Source organism: Pristiophorus japonicus, chromosome 13, assembly GCF_044704955.1.
Source record: "Pristiophorus japonicus isolate sPriJap1 chromosome 13, sPriJap1.hap1, whole genome shotgun sequence".
Classification (NCBI taxonomy): Eukaryota; Metazoa; Chordata; class Chondrichthyes; family Pristiophoridae; genus Pristiophorus; species Pristiophorus japonicus.
This window is the reverse complement of record NC_091989.1, coordinates 33,388,531-33,410,791: the sequence shown is the minus strand read 5'-3', so window position 1 is coordinate 33,410,791 and position 22,261 is coordinate 33,388,531. Positions and strand designations below refer to the sequence as shown.

The window sequence follows — 22,261 nt, the reverse complement described above, 5'->3', positions numbered from 1 at the left end:
CCTTTAGAATTTTGCTGTACAGTAGCCCTTTTTGTTTTTTGCCTGGGTTTCTCTGCCTTCCACTTTTACTCATCTCCTTTCTGTCTTTTGCTTTTGTCTCCATTTTGTTTCCCTCTGTCTCCCTGCATTGGTTCCCATCCCCCTGCCATATTAGTTTAATTCCTCCCCAACAGCACTAGCAAACACTCAATCAACACCTCCCTCAATCTTATACTTGTACTATATCTTCCTGAGTACTCTATTTCCTATTTTTAAAATCTATCTTCTATCTTGAATTCCCATGATTTTTATTAGTAGACATTCAGTTTGGACTTTGTCAAAGACCTTTACAAAAATTCAAACATTTCATGATCCACGATGTTTCACTATCTACTTTATTTATAATGTCCTCAAAGAAGTTTGTCCTTTTCAGTAACAAAGAAGGAACTACCGATTTTGTCCTTTTCTTACCTGTATCTGCAACATGTTCAAGTTTGACTCCAGTTCATGTTTACTTGGCACATCTTTGCGAACTTTTTGAATCTGTCTCCTTTCTTCAGCCAGCTGAATATTCAAGAATCGTATTTCCTCCTCCATACTGTGTAACTCCACATCTCCATTACCAATCAATGAGTCCTGAATGCTTAGCTTCTCATAGAAAATACAAACTTCCTCTTCTCTTTCAATCAAATGTATTCCTCTGTAAACAAAAAAGACACAAACACGGCATCAGATTATTGTTTTCTTGTTTCCCGACTCACATTTGTGCAGTTCATTGTTAAAGGTCTTTTAGCCAACTTGAATGTTGTGATGTTTAGCTGTGTTGAACATAGCGGTTTAGAAACAGGAGCGCTCCTACTGGCTTCACATTTACCTTTCACTTCTCAAAACTGCCTTAAGATTCAATTAACTGCATTCTTTCCTTCCCAAAACCTCTTATTCCCAGTTAGTTACAGTATAAAATATTTAATTTTTCATTGCGCTGGAAAGTTTGAATTATCCAGTATTTCAAATTCAGCAACAGATATAACACAGCACTAAAAGGATTTAAATTAACCAGTAATTAAAATGAACATAATAGACTGTAGTTGTGCACTTTATTTGTTTATTCTTCCTTTTTCCCTCCTCAACCCATCCTTCTTTTTCTTAATAATTTATGTAATTATAAAATATTTTTTGCCTGTACTTCCCATGGCAGATTCGAATTGTGTGGGTTAAATGACCAGCACCTGAACACTCGCTGTGGTCTGTAAATGACAAATGGACTGATTGTAGCTGAAGTGTTCAATGTTAACATCAAAGCACTTCATGGACATCCTCTCTGATCTCTGAGGGAAACATCAGTATCCCTCAGCTACATGAAAACAAAAAACTCATCCCAAACAACACAATCAGTTACTTAGTAATATTTTAAATCTTCTGCCTGGTTTGTCCTTATACATTCTGGATACTTAAGTTCTATATGGTGAAAACTGTAACTTTCTCTTTCTCACAGTTTCACCAGAGGAGCTGGAATTCCCTGGTTCTTTTCTGCTTCATTCTCATGTGACATGGCTTGTCATGGTTCATTCTGGGTAATATATTACCATAGGTACAGGATGAAATCCATAATAACTAATATCAGAGTATTTTCTAAATGGTGGGAAACTAAGAACTGTAGAGGAGCAAAGAGATTTGGGAATCCAAGTACACAAATCATTAAAAGCTAGTAGAGAGGTTCAAAAAGGCTAATGAAATGTTGAACTTTATCTCAAGGGGCTGGAATACAAAGGGGAGGAAGTTATGCTTCATCTGTACAGAGCCTTGGTTACACCCCACCTGGAGTACTGTGTTCAGTTTTGGGCACCGCACCTCAGGAAGGATAAATTGGCCTTGGAGGGGGCGTAACACTAGAATATACTGGATCTTTGAGGGTTAAATTATGAGGACAGGTTGCATAAACTTACTTTGTATTCCCTTTAGTATAGAAGATTGAGGAGTGCTTTGATTATGTTGTTTAAAATGTTAAAACAATCCAATACGTTAGATACTATTTGGGGGAAATCAGGAATCTTAAAATCAAGAAGCACTTTTTCACACAAAGGGTAGTAGAAATCTGGAATCTTCTCCCCCAAAAGAATGTGGATGCTGGGAGATTTGGAGCTTTTAACTGAGGTTGATAGATTTTTGTTAGGTAAAGGGATATGGAGCTAAGGCAGGTAGATAGAGTTGAGGTTCAGATCAGCTATGATTTAATTAGAACACAAGAACATAATAAATAGGAGCAGGAGTAGGCCATTTGGCCCTTCAAGCCTGCTGCACCATTAAATAAGATCATGGCTGATCTTCTACCTCAATCCCACCTTCCCGCACTATGCCCATATCCTTTGATTCTCTTACTATCAAAGATTTATCAATCTCTGCCTTGAATATACTCAACGACTGAGCATCCACAGCCCTTTAGGGTAGAGAATTCCAAAGATTTACAACCTTTTGTGTGAAGAAGCTTCTTCTCACCTCAGTCCTAAATGGCCGACCACTTATTTCTAGACTTCTAGACCCCTAGTTCTAGACTTCTCATTCAAGGGAAACATCCTCCCAGCATCTACCATGTTAAGCCCCTTAAGAATTTTAAATGTTTCAATGAGATCACCTCTCATTCTTCTAAATTCTAGGGAAGATGGGCTTAGTCTCCTCAGTCTCGCCTCAAAGGACAATTTTCCTATCCCAGGAATCAGTCTGGTGAACCTTCGTTGCACTCCCTCTCGGTAAGGAGACCAAAACTACACAGTACTCCAGGTGTGGTCTTACAAAGGCTCTATATAATTGCCGTAAGACTTCTTTACTTTTATAAAGTAAATGTTGGTCCCTTAGAAGATGAGAAGGGGGATTTAATAATGGGAAATGTGGAAATGGCTGAGACCTTAAACAATTATTTTGCTTCGGTCTTCACAGTGGAAGACACAAAAACTATGCCAAAAATTGCTGGTCACAGGAATGTGGGAAGGGAGGATCTTGAGACAATTACTATCACTAGGGAGGTAGTGCTGGACAGGCTAACGGATCTCAAGGTAGACAAGTCCCCTGGTCCTGATGAAATGCATCCCAGGGTATTAAAAGAGATGGCGGAAGTTATAGCAGATGCATTCGTTATAATCTACCAAAATTCTCTGAACTCTGGGGAGGTACAATCGGATTGGAAAGCAGCTAATGTAACGCCTCTGTTTAAAAAAGGGGGCAGACAAAAGGCAGATAACTATAGGCCGGTTAGTTTAACATCTGTAGTGGGGAAAATGCTTGAAGCTATCATTAAGGAAGAAATAGCGGGACATCTAGATAGGAATAGTGCAATCAAGCAGATGCAACATGGATTCATGAAGGGGAAATCATGTTTAACTAATTTACTGGAATTCTTTGAGGATATAACGAGCATGGTGGATAGAGGTGTACCGATGGATGTGGTGTATTTAGATTTCCAAAAGGCATTCGATAAGGTACCACACAAAAGGTTACTGCAGAAGATAAAGGTACGCGGAGTCAGAGGAAATGTATTAGCATGGATAGAGAATTGGCTGGCTAACAGAAAGCAGAGAGTCGGGATAAATGGGTCCTTTTCGAGTTGGAAATTGGTGGTTAGTGGTGTGCCACAGGGCTCGGTGCTGGGACCACAACTGTTTACGATATACATAGATAACCTGGAAGAGGGGACAGAGTGTAGTGTAACAAAATTTGAAGATGACACAAAGATTAGTGGGAAAGTGGGTCGTGTAGAGGACACAGAAAGGCTGCAAAGAGATTTAGGTAGGTTAAGCGAATGGGCTAAAGTTTGGCAGATGGAATACAATGTCGGAAAATGTGAGGTCATCCACCTTGGAAAAAAAAAACAGTAAAAGGGAATATTATTTGAATGGGGAGAAATTACAACATGCTGTGGTGCAGAGGGACCTGGGGGTCCTTGTGCATGAATCCCAAAAAGTTAGTTTGCAGGTGCAGCAGGTAATCAGGAAGGCGAATGGAATGTTGGCCTTCATTGTGAGAGGGATGGAGTACAAAAGCAGGGTGTTCCTGCTGCAACTGTATAAGGTATTGGTGAGGCCGCACCTGGAGTACTGCGTGCAGTTTTGGTCACCTTACTTAAGGAAGGATATACTAGCTTTGGAGGGGGTACAGAGATGATTCACTAGGCTGATTCTGGAGATGAGGGGGTTACCTTATGATGATAGATTGAGTGATTGGGTCTTTACTCGTTGGAGTTCAGAAGGATGAGGGGTGATCTTATAGAAACATTTAAAATAATGAAAGGGAGAGACAAGATAGAGACAGAGAGGTTGTTTCCACTGGTAGGGGAGACTAGAACTAGGGGAGACTAGAACTAGGGGGCACAGCCTCAAAATACGGGGGAGCCAATTTAAAACCGAGTTGAGAAGGAATTTCTTCTCCCAGAGGGTTGTGAATCTGTGGAATTCTCTGCCCAGGGAAGCAGTTGAGGCTAGCTCATTGAATGTATTTAAATCACAGATAGATAGATTTTTAACCAATAAGGGAATTAAGGGTTGTGGGGAGCAGGCGGGTAAGTGGAGCTGAGTCCACGGCCAATTCAGCCATGATCTTGTTGAGTGGCGGAGCAGGCTCGAGGGGCTAGATGGCCTACTCCTGTTCCTAATTCTTATGTTCTTATGTACTCCAATTCTTTTGTAATAAAGGCTAACATACCATTTGCTTTCCAAATTGCTTGCTGTACCTGCATGTTAACTTTCAGTGATTTGTGTAGAAGGAAACCAAGGTCCGTTTGAATACCAACATTTCCCAATCTCTCACAATTTAAAAAATATTTTGCTTTTCTATACTTCCTACCAAAGTGGATAACCTCACATTTATCCACATTATATTCCATCTGCCATGTTCTTGCCCACTTACTTAACCTGTCCATATCCTTTTGCAGCCTCTTTGCATCCTCCCCACAACTTACTTTCCCACCTAGCTTTGTATCTTCAGTAAACTTAGATACATTAAACTCGTTTCCCTCATCCAAGTCATTGATAGAGATTGTAAATAGCTGAGATCCAGGCACTGATCCTTGTAGTACTCCACTAATTACAGCCTGCCAACCGGAAAATGACCAGTTTGTTCCTACTCTCTGTTTTCTGTCCATTAACCAATTCTCAATCCATGCTGATATATTACCCCCAATCCCATAAGCCCTAACTTTGTGTAATAACCTCTTGTGTGACACCTTATCGAATGTTTTTTGAAAATCCAAGTACACTCCATCCATTGGTTCCCCCTTATCTCCCTTAGTAGTTACAACCTTAAAAAACAGATTTGTCAAACACGATTTCCCTTTCATAAATCTGTGTTGACTCCGCCAATCATGTTATGATTTTCAAATTTTCTGTTACCAGGTCCCTAATAATAGATTCTAGCATTTTCCCTACTACTGATGTCAGGCTAACTGGTCTACAGTTCCCTGTTTACTCTCTCCCTCCCTTCTTGAATAGCGGAGTTACATTTGCTACCTTCCAATCCGCGGAGACCATTCTAGAATCTAGGGAATTCTGGATGATCAAAACCAATGCATCTCCTATCTCAGTAGCCACTTCTTTTAAAACTCTAGGATGTAGGCCATCAGGTCCAGGGAATTTGTCGACTTTTAATCCCATTAAGTTCTCCAGTACTATTTCTTTGCTAATTTCGTTAAGTTCCTCATTCTCACTAGACTCTTGGTTCCCCACAATTTCCAGAATGTCTTTTGTATCTTCTTCCATGAAGACAGATACAAAGTATTTGTTTAATGTCTCTACCATTTCCTTATTCCACATTGTAATTTCTCCTGTCACTGCCAGTAAGGGACCTACGTTTACTTTCACTAATCTCTTTCCTTTTACATACCTATAGGAGATTTACAATGGCCGAAATTTTCTGGGGTGGTAGTGGGTGCGATCGGTGGCGAGTCAGGTGGGAAAGTTGTTTTTGACAGTGGGTGGGGAACCTGCTGTCATCTCGCTCCCACGTGCCTTTCCCTCAGGTGAGTCTGTCCTCGCGGACCCGACCCGACCGGGAGGGATGAGCGACCCAATTTAAACAATTATTAGGTTGTTGTCAGACCCTTAAAAGTGTTTATAGCCTTACCGTTTAAATTTAAGTGAATGCCCACAGGGACTACGATGCTCAGGAAGCATGTCTGTAAACCTGAGGCGGGAGTTGAATGCCCATTATCATTGCCAGCACTGCCCCCCAGTCATCAAGATCCACGGCGGGCCCTGGACAACGTAGACCATTTCCCATACCTCGGGAGTCTCTTATCAACAAGGGCAGACACTGACAATGAGATTCAGCACTGCCTCCAGTGCGCCAGTGCAGCCTTCGGCCGCCTGAGGAAACGAGTGTTCAAAGATCAGGCCCTCAACTCTACCACCAAGCTCATGGTCTACAGGGCTGTAGTAATACCCGCCCTCCTGTATAGATCAGAGACATGGACCATGTACAGTAGACACCGCAAGTCGCTGGAGAAATACCACCAACGATGTTTCCGCAAGATCCTGCAAATTCCCTGGGAGGACAGACGGACCAATGTTCGTGTCCTCGACCAGGTCAACATCCCCAGCATTGAGGCACTGACTAAAAAAGGAGGGAGAGAGAAAACAGAGAATTATAGACCAGTTAGCCTGACATCGGTAATGGGGCAAATGTTGAAATCAATTATTAAAGATGAAATAGCAGCGCATTTGGAAAGCAGTGACAGGATCGGTCCAAGTCAGCATGGATTTATGAAAGGGAAATCATGCTTGACAAATCTTCTCGAATTTTTTGAGGATGTAACTAATAGAGTGGACAAGGGAGAACCAGTGGATGTGATGTATTTGAACTTTCAAAAGGCTTTTGACAAAGTCCCACACAAGAGATTAGTGTGCAAAATTAAAGCACATGGTATTGGGGGTAACATATTGGATAGCGAACTGGTTGGCAGACAGGAAGCAAAGAGTAGGAATAAACGAATCCTTTTCAGAATGGCAGGCAGTAACTAGTGGGGTATCACAAGGTTCAGTGCTAGGATCCCAGCTATTTACAATATACATTAATGATTTAGACGAAGGAATTGAATGTAATATCTCCAAGTTTGCAGATGACACTATGCTGGATGCTAAAAGGCTGCAGGGTGACTTGGACAGGTTAGGTGAGTGGGCAAATGCATGGCAGATGCAATATAATGTAGATAAATGTGAGGTGGCAAAAACAGGAAGACGGAATATTATCTGAATGGTGACAAATTAGGAAAAGGGGAGGTGTAACGAGACCTGGGTGTCATGGTACATCAGTCATTGAAAGTTGGCATGCAGGTACAGCAGGCGGTGAAGGAGACAAATGGCATGTTGGCCTTCATAGTGAGAGGATTTGAGTATAGGGGCAGGGAGGTCTTACTGCAGTTGTACAGGGCCTTGGTGAGGCCACATCTTAAATATTGTGTTCAGTTTTGGTCTCCTAATCTGAGGAAGGACATTCTTGCTATTGAGGGAGTGCAGCGAAGGTTCACCAGACTGATTCCAGGGATGGCAGGACTGACATATGAAGAAAGACTGGATTGACTAGGCTTATATTCACTGGAATTTAGAAGAATGAGAGGGGATCTCACAGAAACATATAAAATTCTGACGGGATTGCACAGGTTAGATGCAAGAAGAATGTTCCCGATGTTGGGGAAGTCCAGAACCAGGGGTCACAGTCTAAGGATAAAGGGTAAGCCATTTAGGACTGAGATGAGGAGAAACTTCTTCACTCAGAGAATTGTGAACCTGTGGCATTCTCCACCACAGAAAGTTGTTGAGGCCAGTTTGTTAGATATATTCAAAAGGCAGTTACGGCTAAAGGGATCAAGGGGTATAGAGAGAAAGCAGGAATGGGGTACTGAAGTTGCATGATCAGCCATTATCATACTGAATGGTGGTGCAGACTCGAAAGGCCGAATAGTCTACTCCTGCACCTATTTTCTGTGTTTCTATGTTTCTATGACCACACTCGATCAGCTCCGCTGGGCAGGCCACATTGTTCGCATGCCAGACATGTGACTCCCAAAGCAAGTGCTCTACTCGGAACTCCTTCACAGCAATCGAGCCAAAGGTGGGCAGAGGAAACGTTTGAAAGATACCCTCAAAGCCTCCTTGATGAAGTGCAACATCTCCACCGACACCTGGGAGTCCCTGGCCAAAGACCGCCTTAAGTGAAGGAAGTGCATCCGGGAGGGCGCTGAGCACCTCGAGTCTCATCGTCGAGAGCATGCAGCGGAAGGAGCGTGCAACAAACCAGTCCCACCCACTCTTTCTCTCAGCGACTGTCTGTCCCACCTGTGACAGGGACTGTGGTTCTCGTATTGGACTGTTCAGTCACCTAAGAACTCATTTTTAGAGTGGAAGCAAGTGCTCCTTGATTCCGAGGGATTGCCTATGATGAAGCTCCAACTGATTAGTTGACAGCATGAAATGTACCATAAAAGCTCCTACCTAACAGCTGATCACTTTTTTCAAGCAAAATTTGTTTCTCACTGCATTTGCAACACAGATTGAGCTTTTTGTAGGCTGCAAGTCTTTCAAGCACAGTCTCCATCCAGTGTCACCTCATTGTAAGAATCTCTCTCATCATTGACAGATTGCTTCTGTCAACTCTACTTCACCTGCTATCTATTCTATCAGTGTGGGTGCTATTTATACTGTCTCACCTTGGTCCTCAGAATCTGACCATGATGCGCCCCAACACCAGCAGCACCAGGAACACCAGCAGGATCAACAAAACCACCAAGCTTTTTCGCAATCACCTGATTCTATACAAGACACAGGGCATCAGCACCTGAGCACATTGCTACCCGGGAGCTCAGTGATGGCCTCATCATGGCCAAATTTTGTTAATTTGATGCTGTACACCCATATGGCTGGGCTGCCACATGATGCGCCAGGTTGGCACCACCCCACAGCAATACCATAAGGGATCCCTACAATGACCAAGCCATTCCTTTCACACTCATCACCATTGTTGGGGTACAATTATGTCTCACCATTCACTGCAACTCACTAAGCCACTTCCAAAGGTGCCCCACACCAATCTGTCCCTAGAACAGAAAATGTTGAATAAAGATTTTTATGTTTGACACCACACTAACAGAAACTTTACACAAACATTGGATAAAACACCCAAGTGGCCACCCTTGTGTGTAATTAGTTGGTATGACTGCACTAGGATGAGGATGAGGGTGAGTGTGAGGGGTGGCTAGTGAGATGTGGATATGATAATGTAGATAGAGAGAGAGGGATGGGTGGAGGTGCAAGGTATGTTGGTGTGAGTACGGATGTGCAGGAGTAGGATAGGGAAGGCAGAGTGATGGGGATGTGATGAGAAGCATAGCAAGATGCTGAGTTGAGTGTGGCTTTGAACTAACGTTTCCTGATCTAATGAGATCATTGAAAGATTTGTGGTAATGTATCCAGGTCCTCCTGGCCACATCCCTGCTTGTAATCTCCTTTGCAATCTGCAACCAGGCTGCCTTGGTCTCCAGGGGAGGTCTCTTCCGCCCATCTATAGGGAAGAGGACGTCCCTGCATGCTATGACTCCCTCCAGAAGCATATAGAGGGAGTAATTGGAGAGCAAGATTAAGAGAGTGGCAGAGGAGGCCTGAGAACAGAGGTGGCGGATCTGAGCTGGGAGCGGGAGCAAGATAAAGAGCGCGACAGAGGAGGCCTGAGAATAGAAGTTGCAGACCTGAGTGGTACCCAAGCTGGGAGCAACTCAACACAGGCAGAATTTGAAAGAATGATGTCAATAAAAAACCTAAAGTGATGTCGGCACAAGGATTGGTGAGTAGCTGGTCAGTGTTTTGTTTTAGTTTTAAGTTTATTTCTCCTAAGTAAGTTCATAGTCTACTAAATAGAGGCATGGCAGGGCAGCTCAGTCCCATGGAATGCACATCCTGTGCCATGTGGGAAGTCCTGGATGCTTCTCATGGCCTGAACGATCATGTGTGCGGGAAGTGTCGTCAGCTAGAGCAGCTTGAGCTCCGGGTTTCAGAACTTGAGCAGCAGCTGACGTCACTGCAGTGCATCTGCGAGGCTGAGAACTTCATGGATAGCATGTTTCAGGAGGTGATCACCTCGCAGCTTAAGAGTATGCAGGCAGAGAGGGAATGGGTGACCGCCAAGCAGGACTAGGCAGGTCTCACTCACTGACCGGTTTTCAGTCCTGGATACTGATGCGGGAGATGGTTCCTCTGGGGAGTGCAGCCGGAGTCAAGTCCATGGCACCATGGGTGGCTCAGCTGCATAGCGGGGAAGGAAGAAGAGTGGAAGAGCATTAGTGGTAGGGGATTCAATAGTTAGGGGAACAGACAGGTGCTTCTGCGGCCACAGATGTGACTCCAGGATGGTATGTTATCTCCTTGGTGCCAGGGTCAAGGATGTCACTGAACGGCTACAGGACCTTCTGAGAGGGGAGGGTGAACAGCCAAGGGTCATGGTCCATATCGGTACCAATGACATAGGTAGAAAGAGGGTTGGTGTCCTGCAAGAGGGAACTAGGAAAGAGATTAAAAAGCACGACCTCAAAAGGTAGTAATCTCCGGATTACTCCTTCGGCCACCTGAGGAAAAGGGTGTTTGAAGACCAGGCCCTCAAATCTGCCACCAAGCTCATGGTCCACAGGGCTGTAGTAATACCTGCCCTCTTGTATGGCTCAGAGACAATGACCATGTACAGTAGACACCTCAAGTCGCTGGAGAAATACCACCAACGATGTCTCTGCAAGATCCTAAAAATCTCCTGGGAGGACAGATGCCAACGTTAGCATCCTCGACCAGGCCAACATCCCCAGCATTGAAGCACTGACCACACTTGATCAGCTTTGCTGGGCAGGCCACATTGTTCGCATGCCAGACACGAGACTCCCATAGCAAGTGCTCTACTCGGAACTCCTTCACGGCAAACGAGACAAAGATAGGCAGAGGAAACGTTACAAGGACACCCTCAAAGCCTCCCTGATAAAGTGCAACATCCCCACCGACACCTGGGAGTCCCTGGCCAAAGATTGCCCTAAGTGGAGAAAGTGCATCCGGGAGGACGCTGAGCACCTCGAGTCTCATCGCTGAGAGCATGCAGAAATCAAGCGCAGGCAGCGCAAAAAGCGTGCGGCAAAACTGTCCCACCCTCCCTTACCCTCAACGACTGTCTGTCCCACCTGTGACAAGGACTGTGGTTCTCATATTGGACTGTACAGCCACCTAAGGACTCATTTTTAGAGTGAAAGCATGTCTTCCTCGATTCCGAGGGACTGCCTATGATGATGATGATGATGATGGATTTTAGCAAGGCTTTTGATAAGGTCCCACATGGCAGACTGGTCATGAAACTAAATGGCCATGGGATCCAGGGCAAAGTGTCAAATTGGATCAAAAATTGGCTCAGAGGCAGGAAGCAAAGGGGAACGGTTGTTGGGAGTTTTTGTGACTGAAAGACTGTTTCCAGTGGGGTTCTGCAGGGATCAGTGCTGGGAACCCTTGCTTTTTGTGGCATATATCAATGACTTAGACTTGAATGTAGGGGTTATGTTTAAGAAGTTTGCAGATGATGCAAAAATTGTCTGTGTGGTTGATAATGAAGAAGAAAGCTGTTGACTGCAGGAAGATATCAATGGACTGGTCAGAACAGTGGCAAATGGAATTTAATCCAGAGAAGTGTGAGGTAATGCATTTGGGGAGGGCTAACAAGGCAAGGGAAAATAAATGGTAGGCCACTGAGAAGTGTAGAGGAACAGAGGGACCTTGGACTGCATATCCACAGATATCTGAAGGTAGCAGGACAGGTAAATAAGGTGGTTAAGAAAGCATTCGGGATACTAATATTTTATGCCTTGGCAAGAGCAGGGAGGTTATGCAGTTCTGGTCATCACATTACAAGAAAGATGTGATTGCACTAGAGAGGGTACAGAGGAGAGTTATGAGGATGTTGCTCGGACTGGAGAATTTTAGCGATGAGGATAGATTGGATAGGCTGGGGTTGTTTTCTTTGGAACAGAGGAGGCTGAGGTGAGACCTAATTGAAGTGTACAAAATTATTTGGGGCCTAGATAGAGTGGATATGAAGGACCTATTTCCCTTAGCAGAGGGGTCAATAACCAAGGGGCATAGACTTAAAGTAATTGGTAGAAGGATTAGAGGGGATTTGAGGAGAATGGTTTTCACCCAGAGGGTGGCAAGGGTCTGGAACTCATTGCGTGAAAGGGTGATAGAGGTAGAAACCCTCATAGCATTTAAAAAGTACTTGGATATGCACTTGATTTGCTGTAACCTACAAGGCTATAGACTAAGAACTGGAAAGTGGGAGTAGGCTGGATAGCTCTTTTCCGGCCGGCACGGATACTTCTGTGCTGTAAATTTCTATGATTCTAAGATTAACTTGGATACAGCCCTCTGCACTGATAGCACTGTTAGATTAAACTTCAAATCTAATGTGGCCATGTTCCTTTTAAACATTCCGGCTGAAAACTTGTCATGAATGATGTCACCAGACCTGCTGCATCTAATTGAACCAGGTAACGCGCTGGGTGGACTTAATAGGCCCCATTAAGGCAAGTTTATTTCCAACAACGAGATGGAACCATCAGCGGGGTCGTGACTTGCCACAGACACCGCCCGCAGTGGACCCACCGAGATAGGTAAAATTCCGGCCAATCTGTTTTTATGTCTCTTGCTAGTTTACGCTCATATTCTATTTTTTCTCTCTTTATCAATTTCTTGGTCATCCGTTGCTGACTTCTAAATCCTCCAAATGCTCAGGGTTACTACTCTTTTTGGCAACACTATAAGCCTCTTCCTTTAATCTAATACGATATTTAACATGTCTTGTTCTTCTTAGGCAGTCCCCTGGAGTCGAGGATGACTTGCTTCCAGACTAGAGTGTTCTAAGGTGAACAATGAGTCCTATGCGGGATCTACAGACTCTGTCACAGGTGGAGCAGGTTGTTGTTGAAGGAACGGGTGGGTGGGGTGTTTGGTTTGTCGACATTCCTTCCGCTGTTTATACTTGGCTTCCGCGTGCTCCCGATGACGAAATTCAAAGGGTCCGAAATTGCCTTCCACCCGAAACGGGGCACACGCACCACATTTGAGCATTCTTTACTGCCGAGATGGATGGGTTGGTGTTAAGAGGGTCATTCCGCTTTTTCGGCTCCAAAACAGAGGGGAGTGGGAAGAACCGGTGCAATGGGCTGGTTTCAGCAGTGTGGCAGCGGGGTGGCATTTGGACCGCACAATTCCGCTCCTAACCATTTGATGCCAATGATGCAACTGCTCCCTGGCTTTCTAAAAGGGCATGTTTTGCAGCTGTGTCTTGACTCCGTTGTGAATTGCATCTGAGGAGATGGCTGCAAGGGGAGGTTTGAGGAGGACCAGCCGCTTCAGCGACGCAGAGCTGGAAATTCTTATGGAAGCTGTGGAGGGAAGGAGGCTGTTCTTCCCTGAAAGTGGTGGGAGACCAAATTGGAGTGTCTTCACCGAAGCCTGGAGGGAGATTGCGGAGGAGGTTTCGGGGACCACAATTCACCAGTAGACCCCCACCCAATGCAGGAAAAGGCCAACCGACCTTATTCGAGCGATGAAAGTGAGTACATCTTCCCCTAACTCCTCACATTACATGTGCCAGACTCTCCTTCACCTTAACTTGTTTCTCACCAACACTACTTAATAGCTGAAGTGCCTGTTGCTTGCTAGGCCTGTACGCGTGCACACTCACAATGGAGGATGCCTTGCATCTGAGATGCACACCTGCATGTAATCGATCCAAACTTGTAGTCATTGCCAAGGTCTCTTGAAACTGCCACTTACCAACCATTCATTGCTTTGCAGGCCAAGATGGCGAATAACCATGCCAACCAACAAGCCACTTGTTATGACTGTAATGCACTTATGAATGACTCCATGAGGCAATGTGTTCTACTCAAACTGTAGTAACCTTGGTCCTTTATTCGTAACTCCAGAGTGAGGCACAAGCATGGTGGGCAGCCTTTTATACTGAGCCTTGCACACCTATGCAGCTGACCCTCAGGTCTCCCACCGCAGTATCTTCTGGTGGACAGCCTCTGCCACAGGGGCAGGAAACCCCAGTCTCCACCAGTTGCACCCTCTAGTGGTGCCAGCATAGTATATACACAGTGTAAACCTTATTGATAGGACATCAGGTAACAAGTCTCCATCTTATGCAACTATACAGTGACTACACAGAGAGTATATCTATAGTCTGCATATATATCACTACTGGTGGGGGTGAATGTCCAGCTCACAGATCTGGAGGAGAGGTGCAGTGGCTAGTGGCTACTCTGATGGTGCTGGGGGCAGCATAGGTAAGTGAAGGCCTTTGTGCAGTGCCACCTCTCCCTCACAATGTACTGGCCTACCTGGTTATTGCTTATACTTGTGTGCAAGCTGTTTTCTGCATAGTGCAATGCAGCATCTCGCTCTTAAGGCACCTTTCTCCCTTTTTTTATTCCAGATGAGACTCCAAGTGGGAGCCAGGTGGCTGCAGGTCACTCCGATGGCGTTGGGGGCAGCATGGGTAAGTGAAAGCCTTTGTGCTATGCCATCTCTCCCTCACAGTGCAATGGCTAGAGTTGGTCGAGGGCATCTGAGAAGGGCATCTGTAGCTTCCTCTACAGATACGTAACAGCCTTCCCAAATCCATGACACAACCACAAGGTGATAGGAAGGGACAATATGTATGAATATAAAGGGGCTGCAGGAGGGGTCAAAACTAAAAATCATGGTTTAAAAACTAGTATTAAAACACTCTACCTAAACGCACGCAGCATTCGAAATAAAGTAAATGAGTTGACGGCACAAATGGATATGATTTGGTGGCCATTACAGAAACATGGTTGCAGGGAGGCCAAGACTGGGAATTAAACATACAGGGGTATCTGACAATTCGGAAAGATAGACAAGAAGGGAAAGGAGGTGGGGTAGCTCTGTTAATAAAGGATGATATCAGGGCAGTTGTGAGAGACGTTATTGGCTCCAATGAACAAAATGTTGAATCATTGTGGGTGGAGATTAGAGATAGTAAGGGGAAAAAGTCACTGGTGGGCGTAGTTTATAGGCCCCTAAATAATAACTTCACGGTGGGGCGGGCAATAATCAAGGAAATAATGGAGGCATGTGAAAAAGGAATGGCAGTAATCATGGGGGATTTTAACCTACGTATCGATTGGTCAAATCAAATCGCACGGGGTAGCCTTGAGGAGGAATTCAAAGAATGCATACAGGATTGTTTCTTAGAACAGTATGTTACAGAACCTACAAGGGAGCAAGCTATCTTAGATCTGGTCCTGTGTAATGAGACAGGAATAATAAACGATCTCCTCGTAAAAGATCCTCTCGGAATGAGTGATCACAGTATGGTTGAATTTGTAATACAGATTGAGGGTGAGGAAGTAGTGTCTCAAACGAGCAGACGATGCTTAAACAAAGGGGACTACAGTGGGATGAGGGCAGAGTTGGCTAAAGTAGACAGGAAACACAGACTAAACGGTGGCACAATTGAGGAACAGTGGAGGACTTTTAAGGAGCTCTTTCATAGTGCTCAACAAAAATATATTCCAGTGAAAAAGAAGGGCGGTAAGAGAAGGGATAACCAGCCGTGGATAACCAAGAAAATAAAGGAGAGTATCAAATTAAAAACCAATGCGTATAAGGTGGCCAAGGTTAGTGGGAAACTAGCAGATTGGGAAAATTTTAAACAACAGCAAAGAATGACTAAGAAAGCAATAAAGAAAGGAAAGATACATTACGAAAATAAACATGCGTAAAACATAAAAACAGATAGTAAAAGCTTTTACCGATATATAAAACGGAAAAGAGTGACTAAAGTAAATGTTGGTCCCTTAGAAGATGAGAAGAGGGATTTAATAATGGGAAATGTGGAAATGGCTGAGACCTTAAACAATTATTTTGCTTCGGTCTTCACAGTGGAAGACACAAAAACCATGCCAAAAATTGCTGGTCACGGGAATGTGGGAAGGGCGGACCTTGAGATAATCACTATCACTAGGAGGGTAGTGCTGGACAGGCTAATGGGACTGAAGATAGACAAGTCCCCTGGTCCTGATGAAATGCATCCCAGGGTATTAAAAGAGATGGCGGAAGTTATAGTAGATGCATTCGTTATAATCTACCAAAATTCTCTGGACTCTGGGGAGGTACCAGCGGATTGGAAAGCAGCTAATGTAACGCCTCTTTTAAAAAAGGGGGCAGACAAAAGGCAGGTAACTATAGGCCGGTTAGTTTAACATCTGTAGTGGGGAAAATGCTTGAAGCTATCATTAAGGAAGAAATAGCGGGACATCTAGATAGGAATAGGGCAATCAAGCAGACGCAACATGGATTCATGAAGGAGAAATCATGTTTAACTAATTTACTGGAATTCTTTGAGGATATAACGAGCATGGTGGATAGAGGTGTACCGATGGATGTGGTGTATTTAGATTTCCAAAAGGCATTCGATAAGGTGCCACACAAAAGGTTACTGCAGAAGATAAAGGTACACAGAGTCAGAGGAAATGTATTAGCATGGATAGAGAATTGGCTGGCTAACAGAAAGCAGAGAGTCGGGATAAATCGATCCTTTTCGGGTTTGGAATCGGTGGTTAGTGGTATGCCACAGGGATCGGTGCTGGGACCACAACTGTTTACAGACAGAAAGATTAGTGGGAAAGCGGGTTGTGTAGAGGACACAGAGAGGCTGCAAAGAGATTTAGATAGGTTAATCGAATGGGCTAAGGTTTGGCAGATGGAATACAATGTTGGAAAATGTGAGGTCATCCACCTTGGAAAAAAAAACAGTAAAAGGGAATATTATTTGAATGGGGAGAAATTACAACTTGCTGAGGTGCAGAGGGACCTGGGGGTCCTTGTGCATGAATCACAAAAAGTTAGTTTGCAGGTGCAGCAGGTAATCAGGAAGACGAATGGAATATTGGCCTTCATTGCGAGAGGGATGGAGTACGAAAGCAGGGAGGTCCTGCTGCAACTGTATAGAGTATTGGTGAGGCCACACCTGGAGTACTGCATGCAGTTTTGGTCACCTTTCTTAAAGAATGATATACTAGCTTTGGAGGGGGTACAGAGACGATTCACTAGGCTGATTCCAGAGATGAGGAGGTTACCTTCTGATGATAGATTGAGTAGACTGGATCTTTACTCGTTGGAGTTCAGAAGGATAAGGGGTGATCTTATAGAAACATTTAAAATAATGAAAGGGATAGACAAGATAGAGGCAGAGAGGCTGTTTCCACTGGTCGGGGAGACTAGAACTAGGGGGCACAGCCTCAAAATACGGGGGAGCCAATTTAAAACCGAGTTGAGAAGGAATTTCTTCTCCCAGAGGGTTGTAAATCTGTGGAATTCTCTGCCCAAGGAAGCAGTTGAGGCTAGCTCATTGAATGTATTCAAATCACAGACAGATAGATTTTTAACCAATAAGGGAATTAAGGGTTACGGGCAGCGGGCGGGTAAGTGGAGCTGAGTCCACGGCCAGATCAGCCATGATCTTGTTGAATGGTGGAGCAGGCTCAAGGGGCTAGATGGCCTACTCCTGTTCCTAATTCTTATGTTCTTATGTAACCACAGGGGAGACACTGCGGCATAGTGTAAGGATAGGGGTGTGTAAGAGGGGTAATAAGGAGTTGCACAAGGGTGATAATTGATCATGTGAATGTTTTGGAAACCCATTGTTTAGGTTGCAATAAATCTTTATTTTGTGTTTGAAATTTCTGATCAGATCTCTCATTTGACTGGGAATGATGTTTGAGAGGGCTCACAGGTTGGCTCATGGACATGGCCAGATGCAGGCTCAACTGGGCAATGAGTTATGTGAAATGTGCTGCTATGAGATGGCTTTGTGTTTCCCTTGCAGGGTCACGATGGTGATGCCGTCTTCTGCGTGGCTGGCCACCCGCTTCCTGCTCTTTATCCTGTGCCTCCTCCTCCACAGGTGCCACTGTTGCCTCGTCCTCCAATGGCTGCGCCCTCATGATGGCCAGGTTGTGGAGCATACAGCACACCACCACGAATATGGAGACACACTCAGGCAAGTACTGCAGCACACCCACTGAATGGTCCAGACAACGGAACCTCTGTTTGAGAATGCCAATTGTGTGTTCGATGATGGTCATGGTGGCCGTCAGACTCTCATTGTACGCGAGCTGCGCAGTAGTTCTAGGGTTGCGCAAAGGAGTCATGAGCCAAGTGCTCAGCACATAGCCCTTGTCACCAAGGAGCCAGTCGCAGTCTTCACTGGGACGAGTGAAGAGGCGTGGCACACAGCTCTGACGTAGTATGAAAGAATCGTGGCTGCTGCCAGGAAATCGGGCATCCACTTGCATAATCTTGTGGTTGTGGACGCAAACGAGTTGAACATTGAGGGAGAGAAAGCCCTTGCGGTTTCCGAATTGCTCGGGAATTTGTTGGGGTGCCCCGAGACTGATATGGGTGCAATCAATGACCCACTGGACCCTGGGGAAGCTTGCAATGTGCAGGAATGTAGTCTGCCACTCCAATTGCTTGTCCCTGGTCATAGGGAATGAGATGTAATCAGCCCTCCTCCTATACAGTGCATCTGTGACCTCCTGTATCGATGTGTATGCTGAAAACTGCGAGATGTTGCACATGTCCGCTGTCATGTATGTAACCTTTATGTAACAACACTGCAATACTGTCAGGAACGGGCTTTCAATTGGACGCGGAATCTATTTTGTTCAAATAAGTTGTTGACCCTGTACGACCCCCATAAGAAATTGGTTCTGACATGTAATGCATCGTCCTATGGGGGTGGGTGCGTGTTGCAGCAGGGTAACGCTGAGGGCCAACTACAACCTGTGGCTTATGCCTCCAGGTCGCTCTCTCAAGCTGAACGGGGATATGGGAGGGTTGAGAAGGAAGCACTCGCATGTGTCTATGGGGTGAAAAAGATGCATCAGTACCTTTTTGGCGGGAGGTTCGAATTAGAAACGGACCACAAGCCATTAACATCCCTGCTGTCAGACAGCAAGGCTGTCAATGCCAATGCGTCAACTCGCATACCTCTCACGCTCGCTGCGTATGACTACAACCATCCGGCACCGAAAATTGCGCTGACGCGCTCAGCAGGCTTCCACTGGCCACCACTGAGGGGGCAGCGGAGCAAAGCGCTGAGATGGTCATAGCTGTCGATGCCTTTGACAGCGCAGGCTCCCCCATCACAGCCCACCAGATCAAAATCTGGACAAACAGAGATCCCCTCCTATCCTTGATTAAGAAATGTGTCCTAACTGGGGGATTGGGCGCCCGCACACGGAGCATCTCATGAGGAGGTCAGACAGTTTCACAGACGGATGGATGAGCTCTCCATCCAAGCCGACTGCCTACTATGGGGCAGCCGGGTAGTCATGCCCCAGAGGGGCAGGGAAGCATTCATCAGGGAACTCTACAGCGAGCATCCAGGCATCGTGCTGATGAAGGCCATTGCCCGGTCACATGTATGGTGGCCGGGAATTGATTCAGACCTGGAACACTGTGTGCCCAGCTAGGTAATGCCCCCAGGGGAGGCCCCACTCAGCCCGTGGCCCTGGCCCACCAGGCCATGGTCACGTATTCACGTCGACTACGCGGGCCCGTTCATGGGAAAAATGTTTCTCATCGTGGTTGATTCGTACTTGAAATGAATCGAGTGCATTATTTTGAACTCGTGCATGACATCCACCACCGTGGAGAGTCTGCGCGCGGTTTTTGCGACCCACGGCTTGCCAGACATTATTGTTAACGATAATGGCCCATGTTTCACAAGCTACGAATTCCGGGAGTTCATGTCCAGTAATGGCATTAACAATGTCAGGGCAGCACCGTTCAAACCGGCCTCCAGTGGCCAGGATGAACGTGCGGTCCAAATGATAAAACAAGGCATGCTCCGGATTCAAGGATTCCCTTCAATGCCACCTATCGCGCCTCCTGCTGGCCTATAGGTCCCGACCGCATTCGCTCACGGGGGTCCTGCCCGCGGAGGTACTCATGAAACGAACACTCAAAGCTCGGCTGTCCCTCATTCATCCAGTCCTGTCCGACATTGTTGAGGACAAGCGCCAGTCCCAAAACGAGTACCATGACCGAAATTCATGGGGGAGATGTATAGAAATTGATGACTCCGTATTTGTTCTCAATCACGCTTTGGGGCCCAAATGGCTTGAGGGTACTGTAATAGACAAAGAGGGGAATAGGGTCATAGTGGTTAAACTTAACAATGGTCAGATATGCCGCAAGCATCTGGACCAAGTAAAAAAAAGGTTCCGCATGGACACTGAGGAACCTGAGGAAGATCATGAGATGGTATTGACACCACTGCCAGTGAACGAGCAACAAGAATATTCAGCAGCATGCGCAGTCCCTGCGGTCAGCCCGGACAGGCCAGAATCACCACAGGTGACAGACACGCATACCAAGGCTCAACAACCAGAGCCCCAACTGCGGCACTCCACGAGAGAGCGCAGACCACCCGAGAGACTTAACCTATGATCCCAATAAGATGTTGAGGGGGAGGTGATGTCATGTATGTAACCTTTATGTAACAACACTGCAATACTGTATATACTTAAGAAATGCACACCTTGGCCATAGGGGGTGAACTTGTGGGAGACACTCCTAACCTGGTCATCCAGGTATATAAAGGGAGGTTCCACTCAGGGTCATCACTTCTTGGTCCTGTGAATAAAGGTTCAGGTCATGGAGTGACCTTGTCCATAGAATGTGCCTCGTGTGGATTTGTGGTATTGTGTAAGGACTTTACATCCGCAGTGGCAGCTTGGAAGGACCCAGTCGCATAAAAGTTGAGGGCGCTAGTCACCTTTGATGCCACGCTGAGGGCTGTCTTCACCCGTTTTTGCAGCTCCAATTCTGCCTGCAGCAGATTGTTGAGCACCCTTATGATGTCCTTCCAGAATCTTAGTCTGTGCTGGCACTGATCATCATTCATATCGCTGTTTGAGAATTGCTGGTGGAAGACCCTTTCTCGATATGGCCTGTGCAGCCATCTTGCTCTGTGCTGTGTCTCATTGGCTTCTCCCTGCTGCCTCCTCCACCTCTGCAGGCTGCTGCTGCCCAGTATCTGCCTCCACTGCAGGCTGCCTCCTGGTCTGCTGGCCCAGTAACTGGTGTGGGGGGTCCGCGTACCTGACTCTTCTCCTTAGGGGCCTCCCTTGCTGAGGGACTTCCTGTCACCCCTCTCTTGCCTCCCCTCTGTGCCATCTCCCTGGCCCTCTCCATACTGGGCCACAATGATACCTGTGGTTCTTGCCTGCTGCCTCTGCAGTAGTTGCCTCTGGCGCCGTCTTCTCCATGCCTCGGCGGCACGCACAATATGCAAGAGGCGTTGGCCTGCCAGCACTGCCCCATTTCAAAGCTCCCCAAGTTCAGCCTCCTCGAAGTGGCCTCCCTGTTTTCCAGCTGGAAGGCGCCTCCAGCACTCGCAAAGCAGCACGTACTGTATCCTTGCACTGCTAATGAAACAATGGGAAAATGTTGCCGATACAAAATCAACATAAAGCAACACGCCTTTAAGGCACTCCGGCCGTGTGCATCAGGAACTATGCAGCACCTCAAAAAACATACTCTGGGCACTGCCAAACGGTCGGACAACTTTTATTCCGACCCGGGTCCTTGGCGGTGCACGCAATGATGACACACATAGGATTGTTGGCCAGCACCGCCACGGAAATGGGGGAGAAGCGGTGCAGCAAATCTCACCGCCGGGAAAGCGCAGCAGGGCATTTGGGCTATTGGCGGCCATTCCATGAAAAGTCAGTGGCCACTCCACTCTGCAGTTTTTCTCCATTTAAATTCTAATTTGCTTTTCTATTTCTTCTGCCAAAGTGGATAACCTCATAGCTTCCCACATTGTATTCCATCGGCTAAATGTTTGCCCACTCACTTGGCCTGTCTATATCCCTTTGCTGACTTTTTTGTGTCCTCCTCACAATTTGCTTTCCCACCCAACTTTGTATCATCAGCAAACTTGGCTACATTACACTCGGTCCCTTCATCCAAGTCATTAATATAGATTGTAAATAGTTGAGACCCCAGCAGCAATCGCTGCGGCATCCCACTAGTTACTGTTTGCCAACCGGAAAATGACCCGTTTATTCCGACTCTCTGTTTTCTGTTAGTTAGCCAATCCTCTTTCTATGCTAATATATTACCCCCAACCCCAATCTTGTGCAGTAACCTTTTATGTGGCACCTTAGCAAATGCCTTCT

At 45.9% G+C, this 22,261-nt stretch overlaps 1 protein-coding gene across 3 annotated transcripts in view; it reads right to left on the bottom strand.

Moving 5' to 3' along the window:
• The window catches only part of ccdc146 (coiled-coil domain containing 146), a 228,758-nt gene that overhangs the window by 33,149 nt on the left and 173,348 nt on the right, over positions 1-22,261 (bottom strand). For all 3 annotated transcript variants that reach the window (XM_070896626.1, XM_070896628.1, XM_070896627.1), the window contains one exon: positions 451-679. In XM_070896626.1, coding sequence (XP_070752727.1) covers positions 451-679 — 229 coding nt within the window. The remainder of the gene's footprint in view (positions 1-450; positions 680-22,261) is intronic.